Genomic DNA, 16,951 nt, shown 5'->3' with positions numbered 1-16,951 from the left:
ATATAAAATCAGTGAAAATAATTTGTTTTCATTTATTATTAATATTTATAGCTATATATACAACTTTTTGTTCATCGAAGTCAGGTAGTGTAACTCAGGAGTTTACAAACTTTTTTGATGCCAAGGACTCCAAAATATGGTGATCTATTTGCTAGGGACCACCTTCCTAAAATAAGAAAGCAGCTGTTTTTTTATCATGCACATTTATCCTGTGTACGAACAAAAGTAAGAGTGATATAATAAAGACAACATAATGTTTTGCAAAATGAAATAATTAGCATTTATATTTTCATTGTTCTAAAGTGAAAATAAATATTTAAAATATTATCTGGAAATATTTACCTTGTATTAAGTTGGCAGTGTAAATTAAATATAAACCTCAAAAGAAACAAATTAAATTAAAATATATTTGTATAGTAAATAATAAGAATCTTAATAGGTAATATTGTAAGGTAAAAGAGAGAACACTTCAAATACATATGATCATATGATATTTTCATAATAGACTATAATCAGAATGATCTTTATTTCTTACTGTTTAAATATATCTTTCAACGGAATAAAAATAAGAGAAAGTCTGCACTATAAACCTGTCTCTAAAAAAATATATACATTTATTGTTTTGTAGCTGGGGAATAAAAACGTTTCGGCCAAAAGCCTTCCTCCCTCAATTGAATAAATTATTACGATTGCAAAATGATTATTTTTAGGCTTTTACATCTGCAGTTCTAATTTAATTTATGACACCAACATGGGCACAAAGATTACATTTCTGCCATCTTGGCATTGTTTAAAACTAGTTTCTTAAAATATTTCAAATTTTTACCAACTCGGACAACCGTATTTGTCAACTCTTGTGACTGCATATAAATGCATTTCATAATTTGCACGATAGGACTTTATTTATGAGAGGACTTTTATTACTCCCGTGTGCAGTACAGGGCAGTTTCTAGCTTCACATATTTGATCATCGTTCGCCCCCTAGTGGACCCCATTCATCCATGATCTGGGGAGCGCGACGCATACCGTTATTCACATTTCTGAGCAACACCATAAATACAAATAAAATATGATAATAGAATAAAATATTAAACTCATTACTACGCACGACAAAAACGCAGAATGTATTTAATACAATGTTTCAGAGCCCCTCAGCTTTTATAATGTTCGTTGGACCATAATATGGTAGGACAATTTTAAAATGTCAATTTTAAAATGTCATACGATTTATTTTTATAGATGTATTTATTTATTTTACATCCTAATATCTGCAAACGTAAACAATTATTGCAACTACGATCATATTTTGTTGTGATTGTCATGCATGAATAAATATTAATCCTTGCGGATTTAGATACTGTTTTAAATGTTACAGATTAAGTTAATCGCTTTATATGTCACATCGTAATGTCCCCTGGAAATCATCTGTTAACAACCCTTTCTGTGAAATGAGTAGAGAGATCTCCGTCTCTTCTCTGGAGCCTGGTCACATGCGCGCTTGGGAATAATGGCTGCACAGGAACCCTCACCACCATCTTCATTAGAAGTCAACAAACCTGGATTCCCCAAGAAAATACTCGCCAACAAGCTGGAGGACAAGCATCTGTGCAATATCTGTCAGAAAATCCTTAGGAGACCGTTTCAGGCGCAGTGCGGACATCGTTTCTGTTCATATTGTTTTAATAAAGCAGTGAGGTAAGCGACTTTCAGTCTAGATGGCCCACCTGACACGACACTACAAAAGATGAATACCTGTCTGGCCTCCGATGCCATTTTTATGGTATATTTTATGAGTAAACCATCAGCAAACGTTGGTTTGTATCGGGGCACATAAATGGGGGCTGTCAGGTTCTTTTCGGCTCTAAAGTACAATGTAGCCAGACAGGTTTTGATCTGTTGAAGCCATTGACAAAGCAACTCCTTTTTTTTTTTTTTTTTGGTATGTGGTGTTCCATCGTTTTTGTCAGCGAAATGTCCTGTGCTTGTGTGCCTGAAATATTTTTTCCTTTTTCCCGTCGTAGCTCCGGACCTCAGAAATGCAGTGCCTGTGTAAAAGAAGACATTTTTGAAGAGCCAACGTCAATATTAAAACAGGGCTGTGTAAGTTATGTGGGTTTCTGTTCTCCAGTAAAATAATGGTGGTCACTGCTGGTTACCCTTTTATATCGTGATATTTCAAAAGCAACAGAAATTACTAATTGATACCACAATACTTGAATATGGGACCTTGTCCAAGCAGTAATATCTATGTATATAAATGTATTTACATTTTTGATGAGAGTTCTGGCTAATACTAAATTAGTTTAACTACTTCCAGTTTTACCATAATACAGCTGTTGTAACTGTTCTGGTGGATTTTCCTTTTCTTGAGTTCTTGGAATGGTCAAGTGCTAAAAAAGAAATGTATGTAGCTTTTTGAGTGTGTATGATTTTATAAAATCAAAATACATACAGTGTACAATGGGGATGTTAACAAGTAATCGAGTACTCGTTCAGTACCAAGTAATCGACTATTTAAATGATATATAAAAAAATATACCGGAAATTGAATTTCTTTGGCATGTTTGCCTTCTGAAGGCAATGCTGAAACTTACGGTACTTGTCTCAATAATTCTCGTATTTGTAATTATTGCATTGAGATTTGTAATGAAGTGTAATGAGAATTTAATTAGTTCATATTATTCTTTTTCAAAAGAAATGCATTTTTTTTTAAGTTATCTTATTTAGAAACACATCACACCTTGTAATGTTGGTGAATAAAACAAAATAATACTTTGATGTATGTGTCATACCTGTTATTTTTAAAGTAAATATAGTTAGAGTACTTGATGACAAAATTACTAAATAATTCCCATCCCAAGTGTGTTGATTAATTATAATAATTCAAAAGGTCTCTTTTTGGCTTCTCAGATTTTAGGCGGCCAATATTTAAATGTTCATGGCCAACCCATTTATCACGACTAGTAAATCAGTTGAAAGGAGATCTCACGTTGACTATTTGCAATCTCTTCTAGGCTTTCCCTGATAATGCTGCCAAAAGAGAAGTTGAAGCTCTAGAAGCTGTTTGCATCAACGAGGAATGTAGTTGGACAGGCACCATCAAAGAATACGAGGTTATGTGTGTTCCTTGTTCAGCATTTTACATATCAGAAGTCTTAAATTCTGATTGGGGAGCAATCTGACACCGTCTGAATTGGTTTTCATTTCTCAAAGGCAAACCATGAGGGAAAGTGTGACTTTAGGATCCTTCCCTGCCCATCATGCAAAGAGCTTTTGAGAGCCAATGAACTTGAGCGTCACAATGAAAGAGAATGCCCTGAAAGAATTCTGAATTGTAAATACTGCAAGGAGCCTTTTCATTTTAAAAATATTAAGGTAAGACTTTTCTTTTGAACAGTAATCAATAATTTGCTGAATTCAGAAATCTGAAACTGCTAAGCAGTGAGAATAATGATCAAGAATGAATTATAACACCTGTCATTCATTCTTTTTATAAAAGTGTGATCTGAGACAGTGTTGATTTTGGATCTTTATAATGATATGTTGTGACAACTTAAAGCCATGTATGTTTGTTTTTTAGGCCCATGACGAGATATGCCCTAAATACCCAATGATTTGTGAAGGCTGTGCCAAGAAAAAAATCCCCAGAGAGAAAGTGAGTTAACATCTTTTAAACTATATACAAACAGTATATACAGTGCATCCGGAAAGTATTCACAGCGCTTCACTTTTTCCACATTTTGTTATGTTACAGCCTTATTCCAAAATGGATTAAATTCATTATTTTCCTCAAAATTCTAGAAACAATACCCCATAGTGACAACGTGAAAGAAGTTTGTTTGAAATCTGCAAATTTATTGAAAATAAAAAACGAAAAAAAATAAAAATAAATCACATGCACATATGTATTAACAGCCTTTGCCATGACACTCAAAATTGAGCACAGGTTTTCCACTGTTTCCACTGATCATCCTTGAGATGTTTCTACAACTTGATTGGAGTCCACCTGTGGTAAATTCAGTTGATTGGACATGATTTGGAAAGGCACACACCTGTCTATAGAAGGTCCCACAGTTAACCCTCTGGGGTCTGAGGGTATTTTGGGCCCTGGCGAAGTTTTGACATGCCTTTACATTTGTGCTTTTTTCAGTTGCTTAAAAACACATTAATGGCTAAAGTCTGATAACACTGTATTCAGCACAAACAGGGTTACAATAATATGTGAGCAACATGTGTGTACATGTTTGTATTTTTGAGAAAATAATGTTTATGCGTGGTTTTTGAAAAAACAAAAATTTTAAGTCATTGAAATAAGGCCATATAACACATGCTAAAGATTTGTCCACAAGACTTTTGAGAAATGGATCTTGTAGCCTAGAGTTTTGCTACAAAATGATGTGAAAATCATCCTGATCACTCATTCATACAAAACAATATAGTAATTTAACTTTTGTTAGACAATTTTAGAGTTGAAAGGTAATATGCGAGGAGGCGTGAATGATCATGAATATGGATTGTATTTCACACATGAGAGACAAAGACCCTCCCCTGGGCCTATCAATGAGGGATAGAGAATGAATGTAAGGAGACTTAATGATCCAAATCAAGTTTTAAGTTAAAAGGAGTAATCTGAATACATTTTCTTTACATAAAGCCTTAACCTAATTTTATACCTACACTACCATATGAAAGTTTTTAGTCTCTTCTGCTCAACAAGACTGCATTTATTTGATCGAAAATACAGTAAAAACATTGTGTGAACTCTTTTTACAATTTAAAAGAACAGTTTTCTATTTGAATATATTGTCAAATGCAATTTGTGATCAAAGCTGAATTTTCAGCACCATTACTGCAGTCTTCAGTGTCACATGATCCTTCAGAAATCATTATAAGATGGTGATTTTCTAATATGGGCATATTTAAAGTGCATTTTACTCATTTACACCTGAACAGATATTTGCAAGCACAAGCATTGATGGTAAAGAGGCAGCATAAACACTAGATAAAATATATTCTAAACATTCATATAATTTTATATGATATTACGTATCATATTTATATCATACAGCATACAATTTAAATACTGCTTTAGCCGAAACAGCATTTAAATGTAACTAAAACTTGCTTATTAGGACATATTTCAAATTTCAATACTCTGAATCTTGGCTGGCAAGTCTGGAAACAGTCCCACTAGTAAAATATGTACATGTTTATATAAAATAGCATGTCGACTAATGAAAACTAAATGACTTAATCGTCCGAAATTGTATCCTTGGCTGGATCAAGTCTCTCTTCAAAGTGCAAATGTTCATCGGAGTCCCTCTTTTCTTCTGAGGAAAATGTTAACTCTTCCTTACTGTCCAGGAGTTACCTCGCCTGTGTATGTTTACAAACGCGCAGTAAAGTGAATGAATTGTGTTTACATCAAACCTCACTGTCGGGGGCATTTACCATTGGCCTTGATCGCTTCAGCACATTACTGTATGAATGGTGCACTCTGCTGGTGGGTGTGATCACATTAGCTATAATTAGCTGTGCCAGGAAAACTGTACATCGCTTTGTTTCATACAGATTACATTGAAGGAGAATATTTGTTTTAAATTTGAATTGTTTTATTTAAAAGTAGAAATCTTAAGCTTTCTTTAGACATATGTTTCATATTTGTGTGATAAGTATTCGCAGAGTTTCAGTTCATTTTTGTGACGTGTTTCAGAAATATGCTCGTGGAGACAGAGACGTCTGATAGCTCACCCTTTATATTTTCTTTATTTTACAAAAGCACAAGGTTTTGTTGTTATTGTGAGTGTACACAAATAAAAGTAGACCCTTTATAGTCTCTAATGATGTCTTACACTTATCTTTATACCCAAAAATGACTATTTTAAGTTGTTTCCGCTGTAATGATGAAAAAATCCAGCAGGACGCGTGCCGGTGACCCCAGAGGGTTAACAGTGCATGTCAGAGCACAAACCAAGCCTTGAAGTCCAAGGAAATGTCTGTAGACCTCCGAGACAGGATTGTATTGAGGCACAGATCTGGGGAATGGTACAAAAAAAATGTCTGCAGCATTGAAGGTCCCAATGAGCACAGTGGCCTCCATCATCCGTAAATGGAAGAAGTTTGGAACCACCAGGACTCTTCCTAGAGCTGGCCGCCTGGCCAAACTGAGCGATCGGGGGAGAAGGGCCTTCGTCAGGGAGGTGACCAAGAACCTGATGGTCACTCTGACTGAGCTCCAGCATTTCTCTGTGGAGAGAGGAGAACCTTCCAGAAGAACAACCATCTCTGCAGCACTCCACCAATCAGGCCTGTATGGTAGAGTGGCCAGACGGAAGCCACTCCTCTGTAAAAGGCACACGACAGCCCACCTGGAGTTTGCCAAAAGGCACCTGAAGAACTCTCAGACCATGAGAAACAAAATTCTCTGGTCTAATGAAACAAAGATTGAACTCTTCTGTCTGGAGGAAACCAGGCACCGCTCATCACCTGGCCAATACCATCTGTACAGTGAAGCATTGTGGTGGCAGCATCATGCTGTGGGGATGTTTTTCAGCGGCAGGAACTGGGAGACTAGTCAGGATTGAGGGAAAGATGAATGCAGCAATGTACTGTGACATCCTTGATGAAAACCTGCTCCATAGCACTCTGGACCTCAGACTGGGGTGAAGGTTCACCTTCCAACAGGACATTGACCCTAAGCACACAGCCAAGATAACAAAGGAGTGACTACGGGACAACTCTGTGAATGTTCTTGAGTGGCCCAGACTTGAACCCGATTGAACATCTCTGGTGAGATCTGAAAATGGCTGTGCACCAACGCTCCCCATCCAACCTGATGGATCTTGAGAGGTCTTGTTAAGAAGAATGGGAGAAACTGCCCAAAAATAGGTGTGCCAAGCTTGTAGCATCATACACAAAGACTTGAGGCAGTAATTGGTGCCAAAGGTGCTACAACAAAGTATTGAGCAAAGGCTGTGAAGACTTATGTACATGTGATTTTGTTCTTTTTAATACATTTGCAAAGAATTCAAACAAACTTCTTTCACGTTGTCATTATGGGGTATTGTTTGTAGAATTTTGAGGAAAATAATTAATTTAAACCATTTTGAAATAAGGCTGTAACATAACAAAATGTGGAAAAAGGGAAGCGCTGTGAATACTTTCCGGATGCACTGTATGTTTACAGTTCATGTTGTATCCATTGTAGTGTTTGTAAAGGGATAGGTCACCCAAAAATGAAAATTCTCTTATCATTTACCCTCATTCAATCCCAGATGTGTTTTACTTTCTTCTGCAGAACACAAACAAAGATTTTTAAAAGCATATTTAAGCTCTGTTGGCCATGCCAATGCAAATGAGTGGTGACCACCTTTGAAGGGCCAAAAGGAACAAAAAGGCAGTATAAAAGTAAGCCATAAGAAGTTTAATCCGTATCGTCAGAAATTATATGATATGATAGGTGTGGGTGAGAAATAGATCAATATATATGTAATTTTTACTGAAAATATACACTTTAACCTTCACATTTCCACATTATGGTTCACATTCAGCCACCTATTGGTTGTGGCTGGTCTAAGTTTGAGATTTATAGTTAAAAAAATCTTGCATATCTTTCTCACCCACACCTATCATATTACTTCATAAAACATTCATTAAACCAATGGATTCATATGGATTACTTTTATTCTGTCCTTTTTGGGCCATCTGTGTTCTGGTCACCATTTACTTACATTGTGAGGTTCAACAGAGCTGAGAAATTCTTCTAAAATTCTTCATTTGTGTTCTGCAGAAGAAAGTCTTACACTGGGATGGTATGAGGGTGAGTAAATGATACGAGAATTGTCATTTTTGGGTGAACTATCCCTTTAAGTTTTTAATGCTAAAGACTTTCAATAAATGTTTTTACTCCAGCTCTTCATAAATGCTTTGACAGTTGTTTTTTTTCTCTCTCTCTCTGCAGTATGTGGACCACATTAAACTGTGTACCAAATTCAGAACACCCTGCAGATTTCATGTTGTAGGCTGTGACATGATGGTAGGCAAACTCCCTTTATGGATGTGTCTACTGTCCCTTTTATGCATCCATCTTTGTTAATTTGAATTCCACATTAATCCTAAGCATCAGGGACTCTGAATACCTGTAGGTGGAAAAGGAGAAGATCCACGACCATGAGCAAGCCTGTTCCTACGAGCACTTGAACCTCCTATTGCACTTCATCATGGGGATCAAGGTGAACTTGGAGAGTCTGCAGCCTCAGAGTCTGGAGTTGGCCAGCCACAAGATCCATGAACTGCATCAGTCTCTGTGGGAGCTGGAGCTGAAGATAGGTCAGCTGAGTGGAGTGTGGGCTCCCGTGCAGGGGGCCTGCGCACCGTTGCACCCACCACCAGCTCCAAAGCTCGGTACATCTTTCACCCCCCTTCCTACTGCCGTTGGGGCAGCCTTGGAGCTGCAGCTGCACAGCGAGAAGACCAAAGTGGCAGAGCTCAGCCGTCGCTGTAAGGAGCTGGAGCTGAAGATAAGCACCTTCGAGAACATCGTGTGCGTGCTGAACCGTGAGATGGAGCGCTCTGCCACTACCATGGAGGCCTATAACCGCCAGCACCGACTTGACCAAGACAAGATAGAGATACTAAACAACAAGGTAAAGAGTTTAATATAAAGCCAGGGAAATATGTCTTCTTCAACTAATGTATAGTTTCTTTCAGGACTAAATCCTACAATGCATGGATCCTTGTGCAGGTACGGCAGTTGGAGAGGACGGTAGGCCTAAGGGATCTCTCCATCGTGGAGATGGAGGCAAAGATGAGGGAGATGTCTGCTGCCACCTACGATGGCGTCTTTGTCTGGAAGATTTCCGACTTCTCAAAAAAGAGACAAGATGCTGTAGCTGGACGGGCACCAGCTATGTTCTCGCCTGGTACTTTTTGATTTTGTATAGTTCTCTGTACAGTTTCATATTGTGTTTTTATTTGGGGTGTTATTCGATTAAAATATTTCATAACAAATAATCACACATGTATTTTTAGTTAAAGGGGTCATGACATGTGGAATACAATTTTACTTGATCTTTTGACACATTAGAGGTAATTGTACTATAAACACTTACTGTAAGTTTCAGAACACAAAAGGACTTGCCAAGCTGCCAAAAGGACTTGTTATCTACTTCCTCCACACTGTGATGTCACACTGTGGTAGAAATTTGCATCTGACCGCCTTCACAACAACACATCAACACCTACTTTACCTTATCTCTTCTGTAGCCCTGCCAGCAGCGGTGAGCAGAGAGATGGTAATGAGAGAGCAGGTCAGTCAAGAGCAGAGAGCCAACCAGGGGTGGAAAGAGTACTGAAAAATAATACTCAAGTAACAGTACTGTTACTTCTTAAAAAAATGTAGTTGAAGAAGGGTAAAAGTACCTGTCCTAAAAACTACTCAAATAAGAGTAAAAGAGTAGCTAATTTAAAAGTACTCATGAGTGGTGAGTATTGAGTTGCACAATCTGTGCCCCTTTATAATAAAAACTCAGTGCTGCAGTTTAAATATGTTGCACACATACTGTAATATACATTCCCTTTCATGGCTGTTTGCCAGCAAAAAAAATAATATAGGTATGTTTTAGGTGTTTGTGACTGACAACTTTTAAAATACGCCACTTATCTTTGATACCGTACACTACATGAATCTGATTAAAAGATAGTTATTATCAATATCATAATGTATGAAACAATTACATTAAAATCAGTTTACATGCAGGGTCTAAATTTCCCTTTATGCCTGAGAGAGTTATTGTTAAAAAAAAAAAACATGTTCAAAACAATGCAAGGAATGCAAAAAAAAAAAAAAAAGCAGGGTCACTTGGCACAATAGAAGCGGTAGAGCAGTTGTATGGTACAGGGGCCACATAAGGCTTTAATGAATAATTCACACCAAAATGTAAATTCTCAAACTATTTAGTCACCCTTATGCCATCCCGGATGTGTATGACTTTCTTTCATCAGCAGAACATAAATTAAGATTTTTTGAAGAATATCTCAGCTCTTTTGGTTCAAACAATGCAAGTGAACATCTACTGGGAATGGAGAAATATTTTTAGCAAAATTGACTTAAATATTGATCGGTTTCTCACCCAACCTATCATATCACTTCAGAAGTCATGGACTTAACCACTGGAGTCATATGGACTATTTTGGCATCCATTCGCTTGTATTGTTTGGACCAGAGCTGAAATATTCTTCTGAAAATCTTAATTTGTGTTCTGAAGAAAGAAAGTCATACACATCTGTGATGGCATGAGGGTGAGTAAATAATTAGATCATTTTCATTTTTAAGTGAACTATTTCTTTAAGTAGCACATGGGGGGCTACATTGTACTCTTTTTGAGATACAATGTTCCACATTGATTTAGTTCTTGTATCTTTTAAGCCATGAAATATTTGTGTTCTCATTCTAGTGCATGATGCACAATTTTCTTAAGTTTGTTACTGGTGGAATATTCTGCCTGATGTATTGCTCTACAAAAGTTGATACTTTTCTATCAGGCATTAAAAAACAAAAACATGATAAAGGCTAAGCATAATTATACATTATTTTATCATCTTTACTTTCCTGGTAATTATAACAGAAATGAACACAACCTCTACATCAGGGATGCGTTTCCATCAATGCTTCAAGATGGGCACTGCCGGAATTATAAAGTGTTTTTGATCATTTAGGTGCGTAACCGCATTAGTGGTCAAACATTAGCGCCTGTCAATCAAACGGCACGCAGCAACAGATGTCAGGAAATAAAAATTAATATTTTATATTTGATCTAGATCAATCAACCAGTGGTGCTCTTGATATTGCGATCGATGTAATGAACACCACTGTTCTAGATGTAGATCATAGGCTAAGTGTAGAAAATGATTCAAGTTTATCATCGATATCGAGGACATCTCTCTTTTTTTTTTTCAGATTAACGTCAAGATTGTTTTATTGCCAAGCCTTATAACATTGCCTTAATCTCTCACAATAACATTGCCTTAATATCTCATATCAACCCAATAACCTCAGTGGTAGATAGCTAAATTACAGGCTACATTATAGACACAGAATCTAGTAAGCAGAAATATTACATTTACCTCGATATGTTTCTTCATATTAGAGTCAGGATAAATTCTGATATATGGCTTGAGCAAGATAAACTCACATGACACATTCAAGCATTTGGCCTTTTTCACTGCGAAAATCCCTTCCAGGTGCAGCTGTGATATTCAGGTGTTGAACTGTGCTTGAGGTATCCGTAACAGATGGCGCCAAATATGCAGCTGCCGTTCAAGTTTTTTTACGTGTGATTTCATTGGATGGGAGTCATGAGACTTTCCCTAGCCAATTACATTGATAGATAAAAATAAAACCAGTACAGGGAAGTAGCGAACACAGACGGTGGGAAAATAGCACAGTAAAAGTACAGTTACAGCACTTAAAATATGCTCAAGTAAATGTATATAATTTTTAAACTACTTAAAGTACAATTCTTGGGGGAAAAGTAGTTAATTACAGTAAGGTGAGTATTTATAATTTGTTACTTTACACCCCTGGAGCCAACAATAACAGTGGCCGTTTACTGCCAAGTCTTAATGAGAAGCAGCACAAGTGATTTTTGACAGGGTGAGAATGGGAGTGGACATTCATCATGTTTTACGAATATATGAAGTTACTAAGATTGTAATTGAGTACTTGAGTACTTATTATTAAAATAATAAAAAAGGCATGTCATGACCCCTTTAACGCATTCAGTTCCAAGAAATGTGAAACCACTATGTTTGGAAATGTGTGTAGATGATGCTCATGAAGTATATTTATGCAACAGCGCTCTACTTGTCTTACATCTCACATTTCTGTTTGCTCAAACTGCATCAAAACACACCGGCAAACACAGAATTCAAACCTGTAATAAAATAATATAGCAATTTTTCCCACAATTTATAAATATAATGCGGCTGACGTGCACAAAGTTCTCCACTGATGTTCGCATTTCTATGAATGACAGTGTTTTGCTTAGTGCTAGTTTCTTTTATTATTAACAGTAGTGAGTGATTGCTTCTGTTCACATATAGCATTTTACTCTGAGGCACCATGTTGTGTTTTACAGCATTTTACACAAGCAAATATGGCTATAAGATGTGTTTGCGCATCTATCTGAATGGGGATGGGACAGGACGTGGTACTCACTTGTCTCTGTTCTTCGTGGTGATGAGGGGACACAGTGACGCCTTGCTCAAGTGGCCATTCAACCAGAAGGTTTGTCTGATCAACATATCCATTCGATCGCTATTTATCATTCCCTAAATCCTGATTTTATTTACTTTTGTGTTTTTTTTTTACTTTTGTGTGCGTGTGTGTGTGTGTGTCTGTGGTTCCTAAATGTTCCTTACATTGAATCATGATGCTTATGTCCTTTTTATTGAGTGTGATATCATAGATATGCATGACCATACATGGGTGAGACCGCCTTTTTCGTAACTGGTCCTTTTTAATTTCCTAACAGGCCTCGTTATTTCATTGAATTTTGATACCTTTTTATTAATTTGTTTCTCTGTTCTTTTCATTCAACCATGTTTGGTTTCATTTTTGGGGTCTGTTCAGACTTTTTTAAACCTTCTGGTAATTTAGACGTTTATCTGATGCTGTTGTCCATAGGTCACTCTCATGTTACTGGATCAGAACAACAGAGAGCACATCATTGATGCCTTCCGACCAGATATCTCCTCTTCATCCTTCCAGAGGCCTGTCAGCGACATGAACATTGCCAGTGGCTGCCCACTCTTCTGCCCTCTTTCCAAACTCGACTCCAAAAACTCCTACATCCGAGATGACACTATCTTCATCAAGGCCATTGTTGACCTCACAGGCCTTTAAGGTGTAAGATGTTGCTGCTCTACCATGCTCCTTTCTCCAGCGTGTAGTGTTTCCCATACAGTACTTTTTTCGGAGGCCTGTTCCCTCAGTCCAAGCTCTTTGCTGTGCTTGTGTGAGCCCAAAGAGACTCCAGGACCCAGTGCAATACTGCTTTTGGATTGATGCCACTCTTCATTATGTACCAAAATTGTTCCTAGAGTTTGTGCAGATCTACTTTAGTATAGTTGCCCTGTGGGAAATCTCTCTCTCTCGTAGTGGGATAGCTGTCAGCCGTGATTGTAACGTAACTACTTGCCTGTGCCACAGATGTGGCACCTTGCCTTTTATAGAGATTGAGAAGACTTTCCGCAAAGACAGACGCCATTTAATTTCCGAGCACCTTTCTTGTGTTGTAGTTGCTATTTGGGTTCTTTTTCCTTTCTTAGTGTTCAAACTACTCGTAAGTGAATGTTTTGTGCGTAGACAGACATGAAGTCACTCTTACGAATGACGTTGATGCAACGGCATAGTTAACTTGTTTCACAATCTAGCAACTGTTACTCTTAAGTATGCGCATCAACCGTCTTCTGACATTCCCTCTTAGCATTGTGTGCCTCAGATGTTTCACAAGTCCTCTTCTCATTGGTTTTCTGTAGTGGTGGACATTGCTTGAATTCCCTGGAGTCCAAAGTGCAGAATTTGAGTTTTGATAGCTGCTTGTAAGTGAGGAGTTGTGTTTAAAGGTGTGATGTGTTTTTGGCCTTCGTTTCCATTTTTGGTGTTCTTTGATGTATTTGTTTGCATGTTGGATCTGTGGAAGATACATTCAAGTTAGCAACAGACCAGGTGTAAACCCTGAGCCCGAGAAGCGAAGGCAGTTTTATTGTAAATCACTGTTGAAGAAACTGACTAAATCATGCTGGGGTTCATCCAGTTCTTTAAGTTAGTTCATCCAGTTCTTTAAGGACCTCTAATCATCATCAGCCCAATGTGGTTATACATGAACAAAAGATGCAGCCTTTTGCATAAAGGTAGTGTACGTAGGACAGATAACCTCGTGTGCTTTATTGTGACATGGTAAGGCTGATGTTTATTAGCATTTTGATGTTTTCCTGTGTTTTGGATGTTCTGTTGATATTGTGCTGCTTTGGGCGAACGTGTAACTGATGCCATTTAAACGATATGACTTGCTTTGGATTATGTCGATCAGTATAAACCAAGCAGGTGTTTGTCAACTCGTAGTTAGTGATTCCTGTCATCTTTATCCCAGAAAGACTGTGGAATTTGCATGTGCTAGAAAATGAGGAATATAATTGCCATACAATTTTGAATATATCCTCAGTCCTTAATAGACAGTTCGATGCATCCATGAGATCATTTGATGAGAAGATTTTGTTTATCTGCAACCAGAGAAGGCATTACTAAAATGTATACAATGCATAACTCATACATAAGGGCTTTTAGTATACAGTATGTCTTCCATGTGAGCTTTACGGTCTGATTATTTTCTTAAATGCAGCCTGAGACACTTTTTAAGATGCCTTCATGCTAACAAAGCAACTGGACCCAGCCTATTTTCAAACCAGTTCCCACGGATATTAAAACATCTCTGTGCACGAGATGTTTTGATAGAGAAGAAAAACAGCATATTGTAAATTATTGGTTTACTTTGTAGACCAACATTTTATTTGTATTGCTTTACATTTTTTATCTGTTGATTGAGATGCAGTATATGAGATGCAATAATTGTGAGTGTGGTATATTGTTTATTTAAGTATAAATAGATTAACTAAACAGCATACACAGTTTTTATGACTGGTATAGCTGTGGATATAACACATATGAATCATAGATATATTAGAGATTTATATTGATACTATATGTACTATTTCCTGTTGGGATGGTTTCAAAATGTGTTTGGGCCCATTTTGGGCTTTGGTAAGTTCTTCTCCACTTTGGCAGCATCTTCTGAAGGAATTCAATTTTTAAAAATCTTCCGGGTTTTTCTCTTTCTTAAGAACCTGTCTACATTAATAAATCTCACCATTGTAGATTTTCCCAGCTTGCTTTTTGCCCCAAAGAGATTTCAACATATTTGTGAATAGTTCTACAGATGTGACGCATCTGTAGCATAAATGTTCTCTGTACATAGCTTTAGCTAACATTGCATGTGGCAAGGGTGTTTGTATTGTAATTCATGTAAAAAATATTCTTTTTTTTTATTTTTATTTTTTTAAGTAGCTCTCACATTGTAGAAGTACACACATTTTAGTACAATACAAGTGTCCTTCCCATTCTTGAATGTGAAATCTACTTTTGCATTCACTCTGTCTGGGCTTCAGAGTATTCATACACTAAAGAGGTGAATAGGAAATGCTTGACCTTACATGGGTAAGAGTCCCTTTATCTGTAATAAGTTATTTGACTCTTACTTTAGTTGTGTCTTTGGATAAACATACCACTAGAGATTTGATATTTTTAAGTTTTTGCATACAGTTGAGATTAAAACTCACAGAAAAAAATACTTTATGGAATCCAGGACTGAATTTTTCTTCTTCTTCAGCTGACTAATATTTGTATATACTTTTTTATTTCTGAGGTTGCTTTAATTTCATAGAGGTTGCTTTAATAATCAAAATATGTACGCAATGTTGTATGCCTTTTCTGATGGTGTTTCAGTGCCACTGATCTTCCTGATTCTGTTTTACAGAGCTAGAGAGAGTTACTGTGATGACACTGGGTTTCTTCTGCAAATTCTGGTAGTCGATGTGCCAAGGAAGTAACCTCTGTGTGATTCCTTCTGTGTTATGATTTAACCCTCAATGAAATAAAATAAAGTCATTTTGTTCTCTTATTATGTATTTTGAAAATTGGTTGTGTTTCAGAAATGACCACTTTGGGGTGCTAATGCACCATTAATCCTGATGTAGATGGTGCATACAGGGAATGTGAACATTTCTAAGGTTTGTGTATAGAGTGCCTCTAAAATGCTTCATGCGTTCTCCATTACGGGAACTGGAAGAAAGTAATGGGGTTAAAAAAGGGCTTCCTTTGTGCTGATTACTTTTAGAGTCCAGTGACGGGCTTTTGAGTTCAGTCAGTTCAGGTCAGGGTTTCTCCCCCTTGAACCAAGAACTGAAGAGTTAAAGAGGATGATGTCTGAGCAATGTCACTTTTAGCTAGTCTGATTTATCCCACATCACTTGCTGTTTAGAGGAGGCACATCTGATAGTGGTTTGTTTTATCTGGTTAAAAAAAAAATATTCAGCTGAAATTACTCATGGTGAAATAGCTATACAAAGATTCCAGAATTAACCACAGTCATTATGCCTCATGATGACTTGGGTTGGGTGGTAACAATTTACAACAAGGTTCCATTTGTTAACATTAGATAATGACATTAGTTACCATGAACTAACAATTAACAATATTTTACAGCATTTTTAAACCTTTTTTTAAATGTTATTTTCAACAATTACTAATACAAAAGTTGTATTAGTAAACATTAGTTAATGCACTATGAACTAATAATGAACAATTGCATTTTTGTTAACTAACATTAACAAAGATGTTTTACTGCATTTACATGCATTACAAATATATTGTTCATTGTTTGTTTATGATACCAAATGCATTGGCTAATATTAAAAATCAAAACAAATTGTAAAGTGTTACCTGTTGGATGAAATATTTGCTTTCATAAAGAATTTCTCTGTCAGGACTGACTTCTGGCACAGTTTACCATCTATATTTCAATGTAGTTCCTCCAAAAATGAAAATTATTTTATCATTCATGCCATCCCAGATATGTGTATGACCTTTTTCTTCTGCAGAACACAAACAGGTTTTCAGAAGAAAATTTCAGCTCTGTAGGTCCAATGCAACTGAATGGTGACCAGAACTTTGAAGGTCAAAATATCACAAAGGCATCATAAAAATAATCCATACAACTCCAGTGGTTTAATCCATGTCTTCTGAAGTGATCAATTGATTTTGGGTGCGAACAAACCAACATATAACTAATTTTATGTCCTTTTTATAGAAATAAAGTCATACACATCTGATAGT

The 16,951-nt window shown here is 36.7% G+C and overlaps 1 protein-coding gene across 4 annotated transcripts; it reads left to right on the top strand.

Annotated features, from left to right (window-relative positions):
- The first annotated feature begins 1,015 nt into the window (after nt 1–1,015).
- On the top strand, nt 1,016–15,722 carry LOC127643230 (TNF receptor-associated factor 2-like). 4 transcript variants are annotated; one of them, XM_052125873.1, is made up of 13 exons: nt 1,016–1,185; nt 1,457–1,695; nt 2,022–2,100; nt 3,015–3,113; nt 3,214–3,375; nt 3,581–3,655; nt 7,790–7,819; nt 7,961–8,035; nt 8,145–8,645; nt 8,744–8,921; nt 12,138–12,286; nt 12,686–12,907; nt 15,594–15,692. In XM_052125873.1, exons 1-12 carry the CDS (start codon nt 1,183–1,185, stop codon nt 12,902–12,904), a joined length of 1,809 nt encoding a protein of 602 aa, XP_051981833.1. In that variant the 5' UTR covers nt 1,016–1,182; the 3' UTR covers nt 12,905–12,907; nt 15,594–15,692. The 4 variants fall into 4 exon arrangements, with proteins under 4 accessions (XP_051981833.1, XP_051981832.1, XP_051981834.1 ...); XM_052125872.1 differs by having other exon boundaries at nt 12,686–15,722; XM_052125874.1 differs by lacking the exon at nt 7,790–7,819 and having other exon boundaries at nt 12,686–15,722.
- The last annotated feature ends 1,229 nt before the right edge of the window (nt 15,723–16,951 follow it).

The sequence above is a fragment of the Xyrauchen texanus genome, chromosome 4 (assembly GCF_025860055.1).
Source record: "Xyrauchen texanus isolate HMW12.3.18 chromosome 4, RBS_HiC_50CHRs, whole genome shotgun sequence".
NCBI lineage: Eukaryota > Metazoa > Chordata > Actinopteri > Cypriniformes > Catostomidae > Xyrauchen > Xyrauchen texanus.
This window is presented reverse-complemented; position numbering and strand designations above follow the sequence as displayed.